The sequence below is a fragment of the Xenopus laevis genome, chromosome 1L (genome assembly GCF_017654675.1).
Source record: "Xenopus laevis strain J_2021 chromosome 1L, Xenopus_laevis_v10.1, whole genome shotgun sequence".
Taxonomy (NCBI): Eukaryota; Metazoa; Chordata; class Amphibia; order Anura; family Pipidae; genus Xenopus; species Xenopus laevis.
In genome coordinates, this window is record NC_054371.1 from 105,898,677 (window position 1) to 105,922,964 (window position 24,288).

Below are 24,288 nucleotides of genomic sequence, written 5' to 3' on the forward strand. Positions count from 1 at the left end.
CCTGCTGAAAAAGGCCAAATCCTGTATTCGGTGTGCACACACACACACACACACACACACACAGTAGAACTCGGTGAAATCGACACATGCGGACATATATAAAGCATACCAAAGATCAATTATGTATTCATGAATAAAATATATGACCAACATATAACCTGTTGAAATTCATATCTGCTTGTGTCCACAGAGCATGACAACAACTAGGAAGCCCGTCTCGTCCAGCTCTTCCAATTTCCTGATAGTATGACTCCATTTCTTTGGGAGCACCATAGTGGATAACTTTGCGAATATCTGGCTTGTTGATACCCATTCCAAATGCAACAGTGGCCACAACACACTGTAAGGTGAACAAATTATTATTATTACAGCATAGGCAGCTGGATTTTTGTTTTCCTAAAGATGGATTTTGATTTCACAGGTGAACAACAAAATAAATACGTATTGAACATTGTAGTGCTACATAATAATAATAATAAACATTTTGAGATGACAACAGAGTAGAAGCATTTATTACAAAAATAGAGTAGTTGAGAGGTGGGGGATCAACAGTGTCCTGCTAGTGAAATGTCTGCCAGTCGGGTATCTATCCATTTCTGCCAGCTTCCCTACTTTTTATGCAGTTGACCTGTTCTGATGAGGTCCAACTTCTCTCGTGTTACTTATCACTGTAACTGCCAGGCACCACTTTGTGGAGGTGGGGGAAGGGAAGTTGGCTTTTAGGATGGAACTGCTTTCTGACAGGCTGTTGTTTCTCCTACTCAATGTAACAATGTGTCGCAGTGGGACCCGGATTTTGCCATTGAGTGTTGTTCTGAGATCTACCGGGCAGCTGTTATCTTGTTTTACGGAGCTGCTATCTGGTTACCTTCCCATTGTGTGATATCACTCCAACTTGCAGTACAGCAGTAAAGAGTGACTGAAGTTTATCAGAGTACAAGTCACATGACTGGGAGCTGCTGGGAAACTGACAATATGTCTAGCCACATGTCAGATTTCAAAATCAAATATAAAAAAAATCTGTTTGCTCTTTTGAGAAACAGATTCAGTGCAGAATCCTGCTGGAGCAGTACTATTAACTGATGCGTTTTGAAAAAAACATTTTTCCCATGAAAGTATCCCTTTAAGTAGACACATTGCTGTGTTTGGAGGTATTGTAGTTTCAATAATCTTTGACTGATGTCTCATGACTTCTGTCTAGTGACCTGCTATGGACAGTGCCATAGAGTATGCTATGAGTATACAAACATCTTTGCCACAGCAGAGACAACTGGGTGAAATATTTGAGAAGATTTTGCTTAGTCTCCATCTAGTATAATAGGTCATGTGGATCATGAACAGCTACATAAGCCTGCCCATGTAACTAAGGGATACATGCATTGAGGTATGAATAACCCCCTTTCATTGAGTACCCGTTATAGCCTATCAGGTCTTTATGCTACTCATCCCTATTGTGCTGGGGATCTGCTAACAGTACTGCAATTTTGACAGTACTGTTTGCATACCATCATACATGTGTTGATCCACAAAACACCTCAATGGTCAAGCTCATCACAGCCACAGAATCTTCCATCAATAACAATCATATACCAGGGGAGGAAGCCGACAACTCCGACTGAAAATATCAGCTGCCTTGTCAAGCACTAGAATACCTACCTCTAACCTTACCACCCAAGGTAGGAGGGCTCTCACATCTCTTAGTAAGGACCCTAAGATCACTATCCTACCAGCAGATAAAGGGAAATGTACAGTTGTACTCAATATAATTGACTCTCATTGTAAAATGACCCTGCAACCCTACCAGATTACCATTTAAATTGAATTTCCTAGGGCCTGCTAACTAGACATTAGGGGGAAGCAAAGTGACTAACACTTGAAAAAGGGCTTTTGCTCGAAATATGTAGTGTGTTAATAAGAGCACTTTAATTTTTGCAGTAATTATCTGTGTTTGACCAGTTCTTGCAACATATTTTCTACTGAAACTGAATTACTTATTAACTGCAAGGAGTTTATATGTTCTCCTTGTTTATGTGTGGGTTTACAAATCGTGTGTGTGTGGGTGTGGGTGTGGGTTTACAAATTTACAAAAAAAATAGGATTATTTATATCTGGATAATGGGTTTTGGGGTATAGGAATCCCATACCTGTACAATATACTTTATTACATTTCTACATAAAAAAACAGTCAAAAATGCGGAATTTCTCATTTAATGGGTTTCTGGATAATAGATCCATAGATCTCTACTTGAATTCTAGAAAGCTTCTTGGGGGAAACTAAAATATAGCAAGGATTTTAAAGTTTTACACTGTGCAAGTAGTACAGAAAACGAGCTGCCATCATAGACTCTATAGTAACAACGTTTGTATTGACAACTAATTTAATCATATAATGTTACTGGTCATAATACATTTGTTAAACCAAAAATACATATGTAATTGTTTATCGAACACAGCACATGCTGTGCCAGATCATTGTACCTGAATGAACCATGACTGTACCTGGATTTCATCTCTCATGAAGCGGTGGTGTACTTCTCTTCTTTGTTTGATTCCCATGCCAGCATGGTATGTTCCACAAGCAATGCCAAGTTTAATTAGCTCTGCTGTAACCTGTTCTGATGTCTTTCTTGTTGGGCAGTAAACAATTGTGGCGCCTTCAAACTCCCAGCCGGAGCTTGATGAAAAACAATACAAAAATGCTCTTATTATTAGTTATTAGTTCGAGCATGAATAAATACAAAATCTGAATTAAAACATTCAAGCAGCCTTCAAACAGGTAACAATGTGTGGGGCTGTTATATTGGAATTAAAAAGCAACAACCTAATCTGGTGCGCTATACAAGGAATTAGAGAGAACAAAATCAGTGGAACAAAGACAAATGACAAAACTTTGACTAACACTAGAACAGGCCTAAAAAAATCCAGATATGAATTCAGAATACAAATCTGATAACTAAATGAGATTCATACCACTTGACTGTGCAGTTTGCAGTGCACTGTGCATCAAAGTTGTAAAATCAAGCTTTTATAAAGAATATAACCTCACCTTGTTAATGTCTTGATTTTCAATAACTCCTATGCTTACTGTCTCAAAAGTAGCCAAAGGCACACAATAAACATGTGATCAGTCACACTGATGGCTTAACAAAATCAGAACACAGGGGTGTTCCTGCGTACAACCTAGAAGGCATTACTATTACATGATTGCGATGTGTCTGAGAAAGTATTGCGGAATATATAAAATATAGCATGTCTAGCAAAATAATTTTTCAGGTTCTAACTCTCCTTTAAAGTAACTGTTCAGTGTATAAATGAAATCGGACAATTAGACAGGCTGCGCAAAATAAAAAATGTTTCTAATATAGTTAGTTAGCCAAAAATGTAATCTATTAAGGCTGCAGTGAACGGATGTTTAAAGGAGAATTCAACCTGTGGGCAAAAAAAACCCTACCTCCCACCCCACGTAGACCCCCCTCCCTCTCCCAGGCTAACTACCCCCCGGGGAAATGCCCCATACTCCAGTACCCCTCGTCGCAGATCCATCCAGCGAAGTTCCACGCATCCATCTTCAGCATCCTCGGTAAGCTGACTGGGAGATGGTCAATTTCCGTGTAATTTCGTGCATGCGCAGTTGTCGTAAACCGGCAAACTGCTCCAACTGCGCATGCACAGAAATACCGATCTCCCAGTCAGCTGACAGAGGACGTGGAAGATGGATGCGTGGAACTTTGCTGGATGAATCTGCGGCGAGTGGTAAGTATGGAGTATGGGGCATTTCCTGAGGGGGGGGTAGTTAGCCTGGGGGGGGGGCAGAGAGGGGTCTACATGGGGTGGGGGGGTACGGGGTTTTTTGCCCACAGGTTGAATTCTCCTTTAACATAATAGCCAGAACAATACTTCCTCCTTTGCTCTCTCTGCTACCAGTCAGTAACCAATCAGTGCCTTGAAGGGGGCCACATGGGACATAACTGTTCAGTTAATTAGTCCTTGAATCTAATCTGCATGCAAAGGATTAAAAGCAAACTAAATAAACAGCTATGTTCCATGTGTTCCCAGTTCAAGTTGCTGACTAAGAGGTTAGAGAGCTGCAAAAGAGGAAGTTCTGGCTATTATGTTAGACATCTATTCACTCCAGCCTTTATAGATAACATTTTTGGCTAACTAAATTAGAAACATTTTTAAACTACCAGTTTTAGCAACAGATCAGAACTCTAAATGCACTGCTCCCTAATGCTAACAGCACGCCGAGGGACCTAGGCAAATACAGAAATGAAATGTATTTTTTTTTAATTCAGATCTGGTCCATTATTTCCTTTGGGAAGATAAAGAAGTAAACTACGATTTTTTTCTCTATGTTAAACTGGTCAAGTGGCAGAAGCATAACAATCACAAGGGAACATCCCTCCATGTAGCCACCGTTAACCAATATAATGCAGTTATAACAACTGAATAATAGAAAAGAAACAGTTTGGAGTGTGTAAAATACATTAAGATTTCATGCACGTATCTAAAAGATACTTAGAATATAGCTTTGCGCAAAACTACATAGGAATAAAAACAATAAGATGCAATTTAATGTAACATGTTCATTTAATCATTACCATAAATAAACAAAAGCTATAATCTCAGCAGTGAAGTAAGGCAGACAAATTAGGTCAATTACCATATTATGAACTGCAGACAGTGCTCAGACTCAATTTACTCCTAATGACATGTTGGGTAAAATGATCTGCTACCTGGGGAGGGTCCTCAGAGAAATTATCAGCATTAACTTTTGTTTGGACTCAACGCTTTACCCACCTGTGTTTTTCAATACCAGTGTGAAATGTGAGTGTCTCTAAAGGAAGCCACTCAAGAGTAAATAAAGAATTTAATTGCTTAGATTGTAACCTTTTTTTTAGATTGTAAGCTCCTTAGAAAAGTAAGTGTTAGTCGAATCAATATGCTTCACTTAAATACAACTATTCAATACAGTTATTATTTGTTCTATAGTTTAGCTGCCTTTAAATTTGCACATTTTGCTGGTCCTTGCCACAAAGGTTTAGGCTAGGGTGGTTCCTTATTAACTATAAATGCAACCTAGCATAATAAAATGTATTGCTCAATACTGCATGCCCAGAAGTCCCGCTACCCATGGAGCCTCCCAAATTTTTCTGTTCTATAAAGCCACAAGCTGTAATTTTATATCTTCTCCACCTGATATTACTACCAGATTATCACAAGTGCAGAAAGATCCTTTGTGTTCTTATATTCCAACACAGATCTGGAACCAGTTCAGCAGTTCTATGCATTTAGCAAAAACAACAGACTGATAGTAATGGCATTACAGGCATGGGATTTGTTATCGAGTATGCTTGGGACCTGGGATTTTCCAGATAATGGTTCCGTAATTAGGATCTCCATACCTTAAGTCTACTAAAAAATAATTTAAATATCATTTAACCCCAACGGACTGTTTTGCCTACAAAAAGGATTCATTATATTTTAGTTAGGAACAAGTGCAATGTACGGTTTTATTTTTACAGAGAAAAAGGAAATAATTTTTAAAAATCTTTTTTTTATTGTGGCCTTTGTAATTCTGAGCTTTCTGGATAACAGGTTTTTGGTAACTGATCCCATATATGTACAGTACCTGCTTGTGGCTTCAAGAGGGCTAGAAGATTATTTCTAATAAGCTGCATACATGTTAATTTTTATATATATCTATATCTATAATATATGCATGGGCACAGGAGAACCAGCAAACAGATAGTATGTTTTATTCTGTGGTCTCACCCTTGTTGTTTTTTAATAAGGAACTGTGGTAGGTCAATAGAAATGTTTGTGGTTTTCCTTGCAACATCTAAGTAAAGATTTGGACGATCAAAACTAGTGCATGTGACTTGAGGGTTATGGAGATTGAGAGATTTTGTGATGTCTTCACGAATTGAGGGGCTTGCTGTTGCTGTCAAGGCCACAATAGGTACCTATACACAGAAAGGATAACATTAGTGATGCAACTGGATGTTGGATTCATACTATCCTGTTTCATGCATTCTAGTCTACATTGCAACAAGGTTTAAAGAGATATGGACACCGGAAACAAAACTTTATTTTAGATCTATCATAACATTGTCTTTGCTGGCTATATATACTTTTAATAGTATTTTCCCAATGCTTTTATATTACCTAGCTGATCCCCCATGTTCATCAGTAAAGGTGCTACCATATGTGTGCAACAGTAATCCAATGAAAACGGAAAGTGAGGTTGGCAAAACCATCAAGTTTAGGAACTTCAAGTAACAATTACTTATAAAAGTAAACCTATCAGTGAAAAAAATGACCAACATAACCTATAGGTAACTTAATGTAAATTAATATTTTCAAGAGTAGTTTTTTAGTGTCAGTATCACTTATACACACACACAGAAATATTATTGTAAATATGTAATCGGTCAATTAATGCTTACATTTGGTAGCATTCTCTTCAGTGATCCCAAACTTCTGTAGGCACTTCTGAAATCATGGCCCCACTCAGAAATGCAATGTGCTTCATCAATAGCAATTAAAGTGATACCTGGACATTTAAAATGGTAGCATAAATAAAATAATATCACACATTTCTTAACATTTTCATTTACGCTGTATTTGTCATCACAGGCAATTAAACACAGTAGTGAAATTAAGCACTCTTTAGCAGAGGTCTTAAGAAAAGTAAAAACAAAATTGTGTAGGTCTGTTGCTGGACATATGAAAAAGTTTGGGAACCCCTCTCAGCCTGCATAATAATTTACTCCACTTTCAACAAAAACAGATAACAATGGTATATCTTTCATTTGCCATGAACATTTGTGTACTGTGGTGTTTTCTGAACTAAAGTTTTTAATGAAGCAGTATTCAGTTGTATGAAATTAAATCAAATGTGAAAAACTGTCTGTGCAAACATTTGGGTACCATTGTAATTTTACAAATTTTAATGCTTGTAACTGCTCAATATGGATTACTGGCAACACCAAATTGGTTAGATTAGTTTATTAACTAATATGACTTAAAAATGTTAATCACCCTGTGATTGTATTGACTTACTTGAAACCGTGGGCCGGTGCTCCTATCAGCAGAAAACTGCACCGGCCCGGAGTTATACCAGTGAGCACCATGGAGAGATCTTCTTCCTGCTTCCACTTTCTTCACGCAGTTGCACATGCGCAGTAGAACGAAAAGCCAACTTTAACTAAAAATTTGGCTATTTCGTTCAACTGAGCATGCTTTTGCCCGGGGAAATATGAAAAAAAGAAGATGGAAGATCTCTTCCTGACATCTATCTACATGGAATCTCATCTGCTGCTAAATCTGCCATTTTCACCTGATGGTGAAAAGGTCAGTTTAGTGCACAATCTGGTCAATTTTTTGTGCTACGCCCTATGCTGAACTAAGGCTACAAACAATAGATCCTTTATTGCAAACACTGCACAGTCTTGCTGCTTCTTATTATTAATACTAATACACCATTTCCTCCCATTTTGAACCATAATATACTCAGTTGTCTATATAACAAAGGTACATTCTAAAAATTTCGTCTTCATGTTTAGCGAATGCCAAAGTACACATAATCTAGTTGTAGTAAAACAGTTAGGAATGGCAACAATGTTGATATAAATTGTACCTCTCTCAGGAAAGCAATACACAATCAGTTCTCAAAGTTACGATCTTTTAATAGGATTATATAAACTATTTAGTGACCTGGAACATTGCATTACGGAGTTGTTCATTTGTTTTTTTTGTATAGGTTTCAAATGCCATTCTAGTTGTACCAGCTCTTAAAAGGTGTAATTTAGTTTACATTCTAGACACCTACTCCTTTGAAAGCCAATCGGCAGCTCTTAGGGGCTGCATCTAAGCTGCAACTCCACTTCACGTACTGTAGTTTCTGAATCATCAGAAAAGCAGAAAGGTTGCCATACCATATATAGTCCCTCGAATATTCTGAAGTTGCCCTCCAACCAATATTTTACTTTGCAATCCCATCATCTTATGATCACACACAATTGGGAAGATGCATTATTCAATTGTCTTTCCATTTATGAAAAATAACCCAAAATGTATTAAGCAATAGCTGCACTGCAGCAGGTGCATAATTTCTCAAATAATGCCTTCCTAGTCAAAATATTTTCTTTGAATCAAATCTATTGCCCATTGCTTCTCATTGCATGGGATACAATCATTTTACTACATTTGGTCAAGTTTACTGTCCACAGTCAATGGTCTAGTCTAGTGCAGTTGTTCGGGAAAAGGACCGCTATGAAGAGCAGCAGTCAAAAAATATTTACGAAGCATCTTCATAAAGCAGAATAATTGGGTATTAGGTAATTGTCCATGTTCAGTGGTCAGTAATGGCCTTTATTATACTAGCATAAGTAGATTATAGTGACACACTGTACTGGAATTCACTCAGCAGTTACATGAATGTAAAATCATATAAAAGGAACAAGACCGCAGGCCACAAGTTGTTATATAAGTTAAAAACTCCCAAGTGGTTTGTAATATTCATATATCTGACATTAGGGGGTACAATATTTACTTTAATACTCTATTTAGTATTTCATGTTATGTAAGTCACATCCTAATTATAACTCATATAATCTCTATGCACATTTAACAAGATATTTCTTACAATAGATACAGTTTTTTTACCCTACAAAAAGCAAACCCATTATTGTATCAGTATACCGGCATGGGATCCATCATCCAGAAACCAGTTATCCACAAAGCTCAGAATTATGGAAAGGGTGTCTCCTATAGACTCCATTTTATTCAAATTAAAAAACAATTATCAAGATTTTTTAAGAATTATTTCCTTTTTCACTGTAATAATAAAACAGTACCTTGTACTTGATCCAAGATATATACAGTAATAAATCCTTATTGGAAGCCAAACTGGCCTATTGGGTTTATTTAAAATTCCTATTGGGTTTATTTAATTTCCAAATTATAGAAATTATCAATTATCTGGATAACCCTGGGCCCGACCTGGATAACAGGTCCCATACCTGTATCAGCATATGAGACATAATCTATCTCTACAATATTTTTAATATAAACAGGTTTTTCCATGTGATGTTTAGTCCTTTATATCATGTATATTTTAAAATTACAGATTTCATTATGCTGTAAGCAAACAAAGGATTAACATTTTTGCACAGAGCACTCAGTAGCCTCTGTGTTCTAAAAAGTATGCAATTTTATAAGGATTTTGCTGAACTGCACAATGAAAACAATTAACAAGGATGTGTTTTATATTAACCATCTGTTTCACTGCTGACCTGCTTTTTCAGTGGCTTCATTATCTCTTTTTGAGATTTGCAGGCCTTTTCCCTGTAGTCCATTGGAATCAAGCTAAATGGTTGGCAAATACTTACCATATCTATTGTCAAGATCCTGAAGTAGGGAAATTCCTCGAGAACAAAACTCAGGAGTCATGTAAATTACTCTCATCTTACCACTGGAATAGGTAAAAAAAGGATGCATATATACCATTCATAGAACAAATATAGAATTATTATAAAGCACAATTCATTATTTAGTGCTGAATGCAAGAGCAGTGTTGGACTGGCCCACCAGGATACCTGGAAAACTCCTGGTGGGCCCAGGTGTCAGTGGGCCCTCTTGCTTCTAACCATTTAGCATATTTCATGGTCCTTACCTATTCTTTATGGGGAAAATGCTTAATAATGGAAAAATATAGTAAGTACATATAAAAGACTAGCAGAATAAACAGGTTTAGTGAGGAGTGGAGGAATAGTAATTTGGAAAGTGGGCCCACTAAGGTTTTCTGGTGGGCCCCTGGCATCCCTGTCTGACAACGTGCAATAGTATCTGTATTTATTTATTATTTTCCACATAAAGTGAAAAGGTAGTTATCCTATAATGTAGTCCAGGGCTGTCCAACTGGCAGCCAGCGACCCCCCCTTCTGTGGCCCCCCCACCTACCTGCTGTGTTTACCATATGTAAAATTTAAAATGTATCACTACAGAGATTAACTGGCCCTGCATTGTTAAAACCTCAAATTCAAACGAATCCCCTGTATTGTACATACCTGTGACCCAGCTGCATTGTTCACACTTGTGACACCTCTACTGTTCACACCCCTAAAGCCCTGTTCACACCTGAGACCCAGACTGAAACTGCCCACATTGTTCACACTTTATTCAAAATGCTAATGGTCACCAGCATTGTGTCACTGTATGTAGTACATATTAGAATGCTAGGTTTCCCTGTCTCCTGCTCTGTTCTGCCTTCCCTTTCTGTGTGCCAGTCTCTGCTTGCCCAGTGCTGCTTGTTTGTGCCATTCTCTGCTTGCCCAGTGCTGCTTGAGTGTGCCATTCTCTGCTTGCCCAGTGCTGCCTGTGTGTGCCAGTCTCTGCTTGCCCAGTGCTGCTTGTGTGTGCCAATCTCTGCTTGCCTAGTGCTGCTTGTGTGTGCCATTCTCTGCTTGCCCAGTGCTGCTTGTGTGTGCCATTCTCTGCTTGTCCAGTGCTGCCTGTGTGTGCCATTCTCTGCTTGCCCAGTGCTTCCTTTGTGTGCGCCATTCTCAGCTTGCCCAGTGCTGCCTGTGTGCCAGTCTCTGCTTGCCCAGAGCTGCTTGTGTGTGCCAATCTCTGCTTGCCAAGTGCTGCTTGTGTGTGCCATTCTCTGCTTGCCCAGTGCTGCTTGTGTGTGTGCGCCATTCTCTGCTTGCCCAGTGCTGCATGTATGTGCCATTCTCAGCTTGCCCAGTGCTGCCTGTTTGTGCCAGTCTCTGCATGCCCAGAGCTGCTTGTGTGTGCCAATCTCTGCTTGCCTAGTGCTGCTTGTGTGTGCCATTCTCTGCTTGCCCAGTGCTGCTTGTGTGTGTGCGCCATTCTCTGCTTGTCCAGTGCTGGTTGTGTGTGTGCCATTCTCTAGTTGCCCAGTGCTGCATGTATGTGCCATTTTCTGCTTGCCCAGTGCTGCCTGTTTGTACCATTTTCTGCTTGCCCAATGCTGCTTGGGTGTGCCATTCTCTGCTTGCCCAGTGCTGCCCGTGTGTGCCATTCTCTGCTTGCCCATTGCTGCTCGGGTGTGCCATTCTCTGCTTGCCCTACGCTACCTGTGGAATGTAAGCCTGTTAGGGGGCTGTTCTTGGGGTTTGTTAGCATTTGGAAATTGTTGTTAAGGGTCCCTAAGGTGTTTAATCATGTGGTGGGGGGTTGTTGTATTATTCACAGGGGAGGATGATGCATATGGATTTAAGGGTATGTTTTAACATGACTTCAATTTTTCACATGAGTGATTTCCCTGCAGTGAGAACCAACCATTTGGTTTTTTGGTGTGCTACCACCGTTAATGTGGATATGATTTTAAAAGTTCTTGTTGGGTGTGGTTTACCATGGGTATGGTTTAAAAGGGGGAGTGGCCAACACTGACTTCTATTATCGGCCCTCCACCACATAGACCAGTAAAATTTTGGCCCTCAGTACCACAGAAGTTGGACAGTACTGATGTAGTCCATTCAAGTATTAAATCGATCAATTCTTCACTTTTTGGTAATATAGTGTAATTTATGCAATGGGTGGAGGATGCATGCAGAGTTTACAATAGAACTGTGGTAAGAGTTCAGTAGGTGCACCAATATAAAAATATTAAATTCACCCTGGCCTCAATGCTTATAATCTTTGCCTTTTCTGTGTTTTCGTAATGTTGAATAATTTAGGAAACTTAAAACTAGTGCAAAAACATAAAAAAATAAAAATATTCATGCTAAACTACTATGCAAAAACAAACACTGCTGAGTTGACTGCATGTAAAATTAGGGTTGCTTAAATCCAAGTAGATTATTTCCCTGAAAATTCAAAGGGACTAGATAGAAGGAGCCTTAATAGGCAGTTTTACAAAAAAAAAAAAATCACCTTTTCTCTTACACCTTGGGGTACTAGGTCTTACAAAAACAATCACAACACAATAGCAAGGTAGGAGTTGAGTTAACCATCCAAAAATCAATAACCTGAAGAATCTTTCTGCCAAAACACTCTTCAGGGGTAGGATGAGTCCTGATCTCCATCCACCAGGGGTTCTTACAAATAGCCACATATGCCGGACATGGATTTTATAATCCACTTTAAAGTGATACTGACCCTAAAAAACAACTTTTCAAAATATTAATGTACACAAAAAATTACCTATGGGTCATGTTGACCGGTTTTTACAAATATGTCTGCTTTTGTAAGTATTTTTTACTTGAAGTTCCTAAACCTGACTGTTTTGCCAACCTGACTGTCTCTTCTCAGCCTGTCAGTTACGTTTCTAATGCTAACGGACTACTGATTCACAAATATGGCAGCCCCTTCGTAGAGAAACATGGGGGATCAGATAGATGACGTAAAATCATCAGTAAATACTTTTATGGCAAAATTATAAATAGCATTCAAAAACAGATGTTCTGATAGATTTAAAAAAGGTTTAATTTCAGGTATAACAACCTCTTGAAAGAGATACTGACACCAGAAAACGTTTTTTTAAATATCTATTATAACATTGTCTTTGAATGCTATTTATAATTTTGCATAAAAGTATTTGCCTGATGCTTTTACATTCCCTTTCTTACTCCCATTTTTCTCTATGAGGGGGCTGCCATATTTGTACAGTAGTAGGTCGATAGCATTAGAAACTCTAACTGACAAGTTGAGAAGGGACAGTTGGGTTGGCAAAACAGTCAGGTTTAGAAACTTCAACTAACAATTACTTACAAAAGCAGAACTATCAGCGAAAAACAATCAACATGACCTATAGGTAACTTTTAATGTAAATTAATACTTTGAAAAGAAAATTGTTAGTGTCAGTATCACTTTAAGGTGGATGCTTTAGTTGCAGCTTCGCTTGGACCTGCTGAAATCACTGAATCTGAATAAAGAGGGTTTCTCCAAATAGTTCTTCAGTGCCTTACCTACAGTAAAGGAATGTAACTGCTTCTCAATGTAATTTTTGCAGTTTGGACACAAGAGAGGAACTACAGGGGGCTGAGTGACATAAGCAATCTGGGGAAAGTCTTTAAAGGAAAACTATATCCCCCAAACAATGTAGGTCTCTATAAAAAGATATTGCATAAAACAGCTCATATGTAAAATCCTGCTTCATGTAAATAAACCATTTTCATAATAATATACTTTTCTAGTAGTATGTGCCATTGGGTAATCATAAATAGAAAATTGCCATTTTAAAAAATAAGGGCCGCCCCCTGGGATCGTAGGATTCACTGTACTCACAAACATACCAACGAACTATACATGTTAGGTCACATGAGCCAATTAACAGACAGAGTTGTGTCTTTTGCTTCCACACTTCCTCCTGTTAGAGTTGTAGTATTTCTGGTCAGGTGATCTCTGAGACAGTACAGAGACCATCACGAAATGGTGGCTCAAGGCAAGAGATGTAAAAGGGCAATATTTACTTAAATATATATTCCAGTTTGGTGAGATTCTTTAATATGCCACTTAATATGATATGAACTATCTGTTGCTTAAGTGTTCATTTTGGGGGTATAGTTTTCCTTTAAACTTCAGTTTGTAACCATAACTCAGAGATGATTCCATCCCAACTGTCTGAACAGGATCCAGGACAACATACTGTCATTGTGAAGGGAACTTGTCCATGAAAGATTTCAGGGAGGTTTTAACTAGCCTGCCATAGTTTTTTGCCCTATGCTGAAATGTACCTTTGCTACTGATGGGGATGATTCTTTAGAAGAAAAAAAAAAAATCAGAATCCTCAAAAAAAAACACTGAGGTTAAATGTGTTTTGGACTAAGGAAGAAGAAAATTCTTTCTGCTGTGGCTTGGAAAATCATTTTTGTTGTGTACTTCTCTTTTGGGCTCCGAGTACAGCCTGTCTTCACTGGGATCTGTCTAGGGGATGTCCTTAGACAAGAGGGAATACCAGAAGCTTCCTTAATACTGCTGACACCCGTGGTGTCAGCAATAGTGGTAGACCAATGAATCATTGTAAGTTTCCTACCTTCTACCTGTTTTTGCTTTTTTAATCTCCAAAGCAGAACATGCACAGATTTTGTCCTTATCTCTTTAACTCTAGACCCAAACGTATTTTAAGTGACATCTAAATTCCTCATGAGTTTCATTAGAAACTCCACACAAAATGTAAACTCCATATGTATCTAGATTTAAAGGGCAAGTCAACCTCAAAATAAAAATTTGTCTAATAAAAGAAAACATAATTCTAAGCAACTTTCCGATATACATTTATTAAAAATGTATCAGTGCTTTGAAAGTTATTTGTAAATAAAGCAGCATTTGCTCAAATCCTGGTTGTTAGTTTTTAAACAATGGTGCAAAAGTCTTCGTTCTCCAACAAAGACAGGTCTAATAATCAGCTGGCTTTGTATCAACAGTCTGAGCCACCAGGGCAGAGAAAAGAAAGAACAAACACTACTTTCAGTAGCATTACATGTACCAATAAATTAAAAGCCACAGAAAAAAAATAATAAATGTCTATTGCAAAGCTGCTTAGAATTATGTTTTCCTTTATTAGGCAAAAAATAATCTTTTGGGTAGAAATTCCCTTTAAAGGGATTTCATTACAATTAAATGCTAGCACAGAACCCAGGGCACATACAGAATTAAAACAGGATAGAATTTCATCCATCATTTCTCCACACTATTTGGGGCATTGAAGTTAATGGGTGTTTTTTCTTGCAACAATTTTACAGACCGTGCACAATATTTTAAGCTGTGTGACTTTTAGTATCCATTCCAGTCTATGGGCATTTTTTTCTCTGAGAAAATGTGCAAAATATTTTACTTATCCCTAGATGCAACCTAAAGACTAGTTAAGAAAGACCAAGACAACGGCAAGCTCAGCCAGTCACTACAGATTCCCCCTATTCACAGTAGTTATGAAGGTAAATCAAAATTGTGGCACACAGTGAATAACAGAGGACTGATGATTTTGTTATGAGTGAAATATTAGTGCTCAGAGTAGCAGTAGATATATAAAATAAAGAAAAAAATGTAAATGTAAAATTTAGAGTTAGAAAAGATGATAACTGTAAACAGCAAATGTCAGAAATTGGCAAAATATGGGCAACAGTAAATGTGAAAAATATTGCAGAAGTGAAATTAATTTTTTTTAAAAAAAAAAAACTTACTCTTTCACATCTTGTAAAACATTTTTTGATTGTGCAGATCCAAGAAAACAAGATGAAATATTTGACATCCTATTATTTACAGGAAAATAAAGAAACTGTCATTTACACCAACCAAGATCTTAAATATAAAGATGTAATGACACACAAAATAAAGACACCTACCATCAGTTTCATCACAGATTTTGGCTCCTATTTATGTGTTTAATGAATTCATGACATTAAAAAAAACACACTTAGAAGGAAAGGCATTTTAAAAGTATCCCTAAATGTCCCAAAGGTCTGCTTTTGATTACGAACTAGTTTAAAGTTACAAAAAAGGGCAGCATGCAGGGTGTTTGCTCTTCTGTTCTCAGCCTGGGTTTTTTTTTTTTTTTTTTACAGGCTGAAAGAATCGGATCCGCTCATTGAGCCAACCTCTGCTCTGCTGTACTTTTCTGCAATTATGCCTTGGTACCAGAATATGGTATAGAAATATTTACCAGAACTGATCTACTGTAAATTAGTAGAGCTCTAGTTTTCTTAAATTAGAAACCATTTGTGAGTTCATTCAAGGTCTAAAAAAAAGCTCATATAATTCTAATATTCAAACCCTGATAAATAACCCCCTTAATGTTTACATTTTCTAGTAGACTAAAGGTATGAAGATCCAAATTAAGGAAAGATCCATTTTCCGGAAAACCCCAGGTCCCAAGATTCTGGATAACAGCTACCAGCTTGGGAACTTACTACCTAGGAGGCGTATTCTTTTTTATCCATTTTAATTATACTCTAGTTAAAAGGTGTTTACCTCATGATGTCCACAGAAATCAGAAAGAGATATGCATTATGTATGTAAATTTGAATATATTACATACTCAAGCTGTAACAACATGTATGCAAATTTGAATATATTACATACTCAAGCTGTAACACCTGGTCCTCCATGAGTGAAATAAGTGGACATATCACAATTCCAATGCCAGATGTATACACTGGTGCAAACTGGTAACACAAACTCTTCCCATAGCCTTAAAAAAAGAAAATATTTTACTGCTTAAATCAAGTACAGTGTAGAACTGGTAAAAGACTATAATAAGATAGGAATACAATTTGTCTGTAATGGGGACAGTCACTAGGCAAGGCTAATGCCAGACCAGGCTGTTTCTCAGCCAGCAAATAAGCACAGGCCTGGGTACAGATAATGAGTGGATTTTGAAACCCACTAGGTGTGTCTTCACCTGGCCCAACACAGTGGCAGAAAGGGCTGTTTCTCAGCCTGTGTATAAGCATGGTCTGGCATTAGCATAAGAGTTTGTGTATAAGCTATAAATAAAGAAAGTATCCTAATAATGTAAATTATTGTATATCAGAGATAGGCTCTATTCTTCATGAATAAAATAAAAATTAAAGTTAAAAGATTAAATAACTGTCCATGCATGAATAAATAAAGATAGTCATATGAACTTACCTGTAGCCATGACAACCAGGTTGTCTCGTCTTTCTCTTAAAACAGAATGAACGACTTTCCATTGAACTCTGCATATAAAAAAAAACCTCTCAGAATGTTTTATTTTTAAAATATATGTGTATTTATGTTTCTAAATACTGTATATATGTATCAAGAAAGAAAGAAAGAAAGAAAGAAAGAAAGAAAGAAAGAAAGAAAGAAAGAAAGAAAGAAAGAAAGAAAGAAAGAAAGAAAGAAAGAAAGAAAGAAAGAATTGCCAGTGGAGCCTCCTCATAACGATCTACCTGTGTGAAGGTCTATATAAAAATAATTCTACATAGCATAGAAAATATCAAGTCAAAATATAATGCATATACTCACGGTTTAAAACTTGAATGGCCGAAATACGTTTTTAAGCAAGAAATGTGTTGTGCACTTGGTTCTGGCATGGATGGATCTTCATATATGGGAGAAAAAAAATACACATATATATGAATAAATATTGTGAATGCTGTTGTTTCCTATACACAGTGGTTGCAAACATAAAACTAAAAAACCTGACAAAAAATGCAAGCTCACTGGTAGACAAGATAAGGCAGAGAGACTAGATTATGGTGCAGCAATTCCTTATAATAAAATGTTGTAGTCCGGTTGTTTACTTCTTGTTAATGAAAAATATATCGAACCATTTCTAACAGACATTGGTGTGGACAAATGTAAATTCATTGTATCAACAAATAGTACGGTCTTTTATTACAAACGGGTGATCAATTTGCCCAGGTGTGGTAACCCATAGCAACCAACAAAATGAGTGAGGTAGTTATTAGTTATATAAAAAGCAAAGAAAGAGGTAAATAGACTTCTTAAAATTATATAATAATAAAAATGATTGTAACGAAAAGAAATAGGTAAAGAGAATACATACAGTCTGCAGGGCTGCTAAATCTGTAAGACTGCAAATATACAAGTTATTGCTCAATAATAAAAATGTATACCCCAGTCATCATCATCATCTTCTTCCTCTATGCCTTCATCCTCTTCTTCATCCGCAACAGTATCCACACTTTTAGCAGGGATTAAGCCTGCCTGAGGAACACCTGTTCCAAGCGCTTCTTCTGTGCTATTGTCCAAATCTTCTAGAGACTGTAGAACATAGTTAATAAAAGGAAATGTTAAGTAAACTCATTAAACCTTCATCTTAATCTGCCAGTGAACTTAGTGGCATTCAGATTAGGTTGAGGCACCCATACATGAAATTAAGTTAAAGTTCACCAGGTCACCAAGTTAAAAGTCACCAAATGTTTGTATCTTGGTCTGATTTGTGTAAGGCCAGCTGATCCAATCTTTTCACCCTTGGCTAATGATTGGAAGCCAACAATGGCTCAGGCAGATCTGTCAGGAAACAACCATATAAATGGGCAGGGGAGGGTTGGGTGCAGGACAGAGATGACAGGTGTAATTGTGCCCTGTATAGCCAGTTTAAGAAGTTGCCCACTTTAAGAAGTTATCAAAGCATGAAGTTTCAGCTGGTAATTAACAACATATTTGGATACTCAGTCTGTAGCCAAAGAAGTCACTGTTAAGATCTTAACTAAAGTTCTTTCTATATGACTGCAACACATATACATTTTACACCAGAGTAACAGAAAGATGTGTTTGTGTCAATAAACTATATTTTAGTTTGGCTAATTTTACAGAAGGCTAGCAAAGTTCAGAATAAGACAACATATCTTCCTGTATAGGTCTGTTTTTTGCTAGAATTATTGCTAAATGTATCAGTGGTAAAATATGAAACAGCCTGACTTCAATAAAACTTCTGTTATTCAAAGGATGAACATGCTACAATTAGGGGCAGCTTTATTAAAATGTTGTATTAGATCTCACCACAAAAAACTTGCCCACTTTCTATTCATTCCTATGAGATTTTTTAGAAGTTCTTTTCTAAAACCTCGATAGGACTGCAAAAGTGGGCCAAAGTAAGAGTAAATTCTTAGTGTTGGCTGTGTTGTGGAAATTCAGATCCCAGAGAACACATGATGTTGAAAGATGAAGTTTATTTCACAGGAGCTGTGTGAACTTTGCACTCTAATGAGTCAGAATACAGAACAAAAGGATTGAAAAGGTTTTTTTTTTACCCTTTTACAGAAGCATGGTATATGAAAACTATGCAGAGGCAGTATAGGAGTGAACTGGAGGGGTCAAGCGAAGCGTTGAGAAAGGAATGGTAGTTAACTGAGGAGAGCGCTTACAGATAGGGCTTCACAGCAATAAAACAGCACACAGTAACTTATAAGAACAGCCCTGGAGATGTTACACTAGTGGTACAAGATAAAGGGTAACATGAAACCACTTCATGAAGTTCTTCATAGGCAACTTTAAACTGCACTGACCGCTGAAGGGGGGGGGGCAGGAATCTGTGGGTGAACTCTGCCTATACAGAATCAGCCATTCTATACAAATTCAGCCATTACAGTTGACAACCCTTTGCACTCCTTAGCTCCATGAAACTTGAAAAACCTATGGCCTCAGCTAGCAAATGGCTCTTTTACATAGGGGATACACAGGAAGATGCACTTCAAGTATGGTATCTATAAGGGATCTTTCCATAATTTGGATCACCATACCTTAAGTCTCCTAAAAATAATTTAAACATTAAATAAACCTAGCAGTATTGTTTTGCCAGCAATATGGATTCATGCAGCTTAGTTACCACCAAGTACAAGGTACTATTTCAATAGAAAAATGAATCGTCTAAAAAAATTGGCTTAATAATGTCGAGATGGCCATCCCATAATTCAGAGCTTTCAGAATAATCAAAGTATGTATCAAAAGATAATTAGATTACCGATGCATAGATAACTTCCCTGCATCCTGCATAAGACTTCTGCCAACAACACAGTCACAACAAAGGGGAAGTGAGGGGGTTGTATATTGGCAATATCAGTAATTTTACTATATACCATGCATGGACTTAACATTCTTCAATCCAAGCTACAACAGCTGTTTATCACAAAATGAACCATTGATTTTTTTTGTGATCAAAACAATAGACAAAAAGTATTTTTTAGCACAAGTCCTACTCATTGCACATACTTTGAAAAGGGGTATACTGCCTCTATCATTGCTAAATAACAATACATGATATTGTCATTAAATAATGCAAAGCTCTAAAACAAACTTCAATTAAATGCTCTGTAGATCTAAAAATATGTCGAATATAAAACACAAACCTTTATGATTTCAGAGTCAAAATCTTCATCACTTTCAATTACATATGACATGTCCTTTTCTTCATTAGTATCACATGAATCCTGTTAACATATAGAGAGGAACAAAATGTAAATAAGCCAGCAATAAATATTAAAGCTCACTTAAAATGAAAGCAACCCTTACATTTCTTGCTTGAAACAATGATTCCATTTGGTTTCCTGGGCAAGCAACTTAACTTAGCCAAGATTTCAATAAAGTCAATGTCTGGGACTTGTATGTTTGTCAATAATTACCTACCAACATCAAGCAATATCTTCAAGCCAAACACACAGCGCAGCACTCCTTACCAGAGTAAGCTCTGTGCACTTTCGTACAATGGACAGTTAGGTTGTGCAGCACTAACAAAGTAGCAGACATTCTAAAGTAAACATATTCGTTTTCTATGCCCTATTTAGTAACAGAGCATTTTTTAGTTCTGAGAGCAAGTTACCAATTGCATCTATGACCAGCTTTAAACTAACAATTTTTTCTTGACTACTTAATGTAGTCAATTCATGGTTCTATCTGCCTATCAGACGTTAGTACAGATTCTCACGCATGTGTACCTTAATTAGCTCAGGCTTAACCTTCCTTGCTGAGCTTACTACAGTTCCTGTGTAAAGTGTATGTCAATATAGTTCTACTGCTCCGATAAATATTCAACTTATTTTTCCCCTCATTGCTGTGAAGGCCTATAATACAAATTATAGAAAGAAAAAGAAAAAGATTAAAAAAGTGCTACAAGTATAAAATAAAATACCTTGTTCAATTTATAATCAGGATTTGTTTGTTTTTTGTCATCTTCCCTTTCCATCATGTAAAGTTCCTCTTCGCTAATGCCCAGAGTCATGAAAAAGTCTTCGTCTCGGTTCTCATTTTGGCAGGAGTCAATATCTTTGTTGTTTTGACTGTCAGCATTTTTACAGTCCATTTTATGCTCAGCCAGCGACTCTTTACATGCTACATGAAGGATACTTTTGTCTTTTTTGCTGCAGTCTTCAGAGTTTTGGAAATGCAGCCCATTCCCCTCTGCTTTTGAGGCCTCTTTCATAATATTCCTTAATTCCTCCAATTTCTCTGAAAGGTCTTCCAGAATATCTACAGCTCTACAAAATTGTTAATTTCAAGAAATATAGTTAAAATACCATTTGTCTGAGCACAAGTAAGAACAAGTAAGAATTAAAAGGAAACCAACCTTACAGCCTCTGTATAGCAACCAAAACTGTTTGGAACTTGATTCACCAGATCCATAAGTCCTTTGGACAGATCAGTTAGCTGTCTTTTAACACCTTTACAGTCAGCAACCCCCTCTGAGAAGGTCAGTAAACACATACAATTACAAACAAACATTTACTTTTTGTCAGAAAAATATAAGATATACACAAACTGGAGCAGAGAATAAGTTTAAGTCCATTGTAAAGAAACTGTGTTTGGATGTGATACTCTTTCCAGTTTCATAAACTGTGCACCAGAACCTGCATTTTATGACCTCAAAATTACATTACATTACTAGACAATTTAAAACAAGTCATTTGGGCAATGAGGCAAAAAGCCACAATACAATGGATGGAATGTGATTTAGCATACACTTTCAATAAAAGGTTAACATCTGAATCTGTATATCATAGAAAAAGCAATAACATACCTTACGGAGATTAGAAATAGTAAATAAAAAAAAAAGCTTAGAGCTTACCTCTGCCAACACGGAAGGAATCACTCTCGTGAGCATCCATGCCCTCTAGTTTCTTGTAAATGAGTAGCCCAGCCTATTAGTATAAAAAGATTATAATATACCATACCATATTAAATTAAGTATCTATTTTAAAGTATTTAAAGGGTTAGAATACAACTTTTAACAATGAATAGGGCTTGTGCTGCTGAGAATGTTTTTGCTTATTGTTTAAATCACAAAAAAAAAAAATCTATGGTTGGCGCTATTTCTTGAGGCAAACATGGCAAATAGGAAAATTTAACCTACTCCATGCCTGCTTCTTGCATGCTAGAAAATTACCAGTGCAAAGATAATCCCACTGCATAATGGACTCCTGCAAACAAAGATGGAGTTGCATCAATATACCAGTTTGCCTGTTCAGCTCAAGAAATTTGTTCAGCATAAACCTTATTCATTGAACTCATACAAGGAAGTATTACTTGTCCTTTAGAAAAAAAAACCTCAGCAGCAAAGAAACAAGCAGTAAGATTTTCTTGGGGTGCACAAAATCACTCAATACTGCAAATATACAGCACTAATTTTCCTTTTAGTTCACTAGTGAATAATGATGATGAGAAAAGGTTAGACTAGGTTTAGCCTGGTCTAAAAATGGCTGGCACTTTTTTTTTTTCAATTTAAAATTGGCACAGGGTCCCAAACAATGTACATGTGCTTTTAGCCAAGTATTTGGAAATGGGTTATGCAAGGTCTTCAATAAAAAAAATAGCAAAAATATAGGCTGTGTAAAATAAAAAACAATTCAATATAATTAGCCAAACTTGAAATCTATAAAGGATGTAGTGCCTGGATGTCTAACATAATAGCTAGAACACTTTGCAGATCTCTTGGTTTCCACTGATTGGTTACCAGGCAGTAACAAAACAGTGATTTGAGGGGGGGGGGCACATGGGTCATAACTATTTGATTTTTAATCTGACCATGCTAAGGATCAATAGCAAACTCACTGAACAGCTATGTCCCATATGGCTCCCCTTAACCCTTTCCCTGCCAGATGTTTTGTCCTAGATGCGAAGCAGTTTTTAGACATGTTGTACTCACTTTAAGGGCCTTTCCTGGGTCAGTCTTTTAGTTTACCCAGGAAAACAATACAGTTTTTTTCAGCATAAACTGTACTTTAATAATATGCAAGAATTTTGTTGTAGTTCTACTTCTGTAAAAAATATAGGCTTCTAAGTGTCTAATAAAATGAAAAAAAATCACGTTTCACAAAGAACAAATCACATATCAGAAACATCATTTATTTTATGTACGAAAACACAGCTGATTTGGAAAAGGTCTATGTCTCCTGAATGTGGCAATACCAAATATATATAGTTTTATGAAGATTTCTCACTTATATAGATCAAAATCTACAAGCAGTACACTACCAAATTTCCAAAGCACCGCTCACCAAACGACATACTTCTCATTTCAAGGCCAAACATTCCACTAACAGTAGGTTTACCCTAGAAAACTACCCATTATTAGAAAGAACAGATTCTGGTGAATCAAAAATGGGTAAATATTTCTATGTTCTCCAAACTACCAAGTTGCAATTGTTTCCTAAAGTTATAATGTTTTATAGAAATTGGTGAATTTTTTGAAAAATCACCTCAAAGCTTCCACTCTACAGTATCATACCTCCCACAAATCATTGGGTATCAATGTAAAGCACCCCCAATATGATGGGGTCCACTGAACAGTTTGATGCCCAATATGTATAGGTTTACCTAAGCATGTGGTATATAGGGGCACTAAAATGTAGACACACCATTTGAGTTATCATTTCTGTAATTCCAGATACTGCAAAATCAACACATTTATATCGTTTTGGGGGGGGGGCAAAGGTAGAAAAAAAAAAAAAAAAGCACGTTCACCCCAGAAAACCATATATTTTCGGAAAGTACACATTCCCCCGAATCCAAATTGGGTATGCATGTCTTTCTAGTCCAAAGCACCAAGTTGCAAAACTTTCTAAATTTGGCAATTTTAGGGATATTTTCAGAAATCACCTCAAAACTTCCACCCTGCCGCATTGTATGTCCCACATACTATTGAGTATCAAGATAAATCAGCCCAAATATGAAAGCCTGGGGTCCTCTGAACAGTTTGATGCCCAATATGTATAGGTGTACCTAAGCACGTGGCATATAGGGGCCCCAAAATCAAGACCCCCATATGGTTCGTCATTTCAGGTGCTGCAAAATCAACACATTTATATCGTTTTGGGGGCAGCAAAGGTAGAAAAAAGTATGTTCACCCTAGAAAACCATATATTTTCTGAAAGTACACCATTCCCCTGAATCCAAATTGGGTATGCATGTCTTTCTAGTCCAAAGCACCAAGCTGCAAAACTTTCCTAAGTTTGGCAATTTTAGGGACATTTTCAAAAATCACTTCAAAACTTCCAACCTGCCGCATCGTATGTCCCACATACTATTGAGTATCAAGATAAACCACCCCAAATATGAAAGCCTGGGGTCCTCTGAACAGTTTGATGCCCAATATGTATAGGTGTACCTAAGCATGTGGCATATAGGGGCCCCAAAATGAAGACCCCCATATGGCATGTCATTTTAGGTGCTGCAAAATCAACACATTTACATTGTTTGGGGGGGTGGGCAAAGGTAGAAAAAAGTATGTTCACCCCAGAACCCCGGATGCCAAGGGTCTAATGAACAGTTTGATGCCCAATATGTATGGATATACCAAGGCAACTGGCATGTGCTGACCCCAAATGAAATTAGTGC

At 37.1% G+C, this 24,288-nt stretch overlaps 1 protein-coding gene across 5 annotated transcripts in view; it reads right to left on the bottom strand.

Moving 5' to 3' along the window:
* The window catches only part of wrn.L (Werner syndrome, RecQ helicase-like L homeolog), a 63,563-nt gene that overhangs the window by 31,261 nt on the left and 8,014 nt on the right, over positions 1–24,288 (bottom strand). For 4 of the 5 annotated variants that reach the window (XM_041570068.1, XM_018234581.2, XM_041570095.1 and 1 more), the window contains 14 exon segments: positions 21,521–21,593; positions 21,023–21,137; positions 20,588–20,933; positions 19,809–19,889; positions 17,574–17,721; positions 16,960–17,035; positions 16,600–16,667; positions 16,051–16,159; positions 15,153–15,221; positions 9,396–9,478; positions 6,450–6,556; positions 5,776–5,966; positions 2,500–2,674; positions 159–340 (listed from right to left, as the gene is read on the bottom strand). In XM_041570068.1, the coding sequence (XP_041426002.1) occupies positions 159–340; positions 2,500–2,674; positions 5,776–5,966; positions 6,450–6,556; positions 9,396–9,478; positions 15,153–15,221; positions 16,051–16,159; positions 16,600–16,667; positions 16,960–17,035; positions 17,574–17,721; positions 19,809–19,889; positions 20,588–20,933; positions 21,023–21,137; positions 21,521–21,593 (1,823 nt within the window). 5 annotated transcript variants of the gene reach the window in all.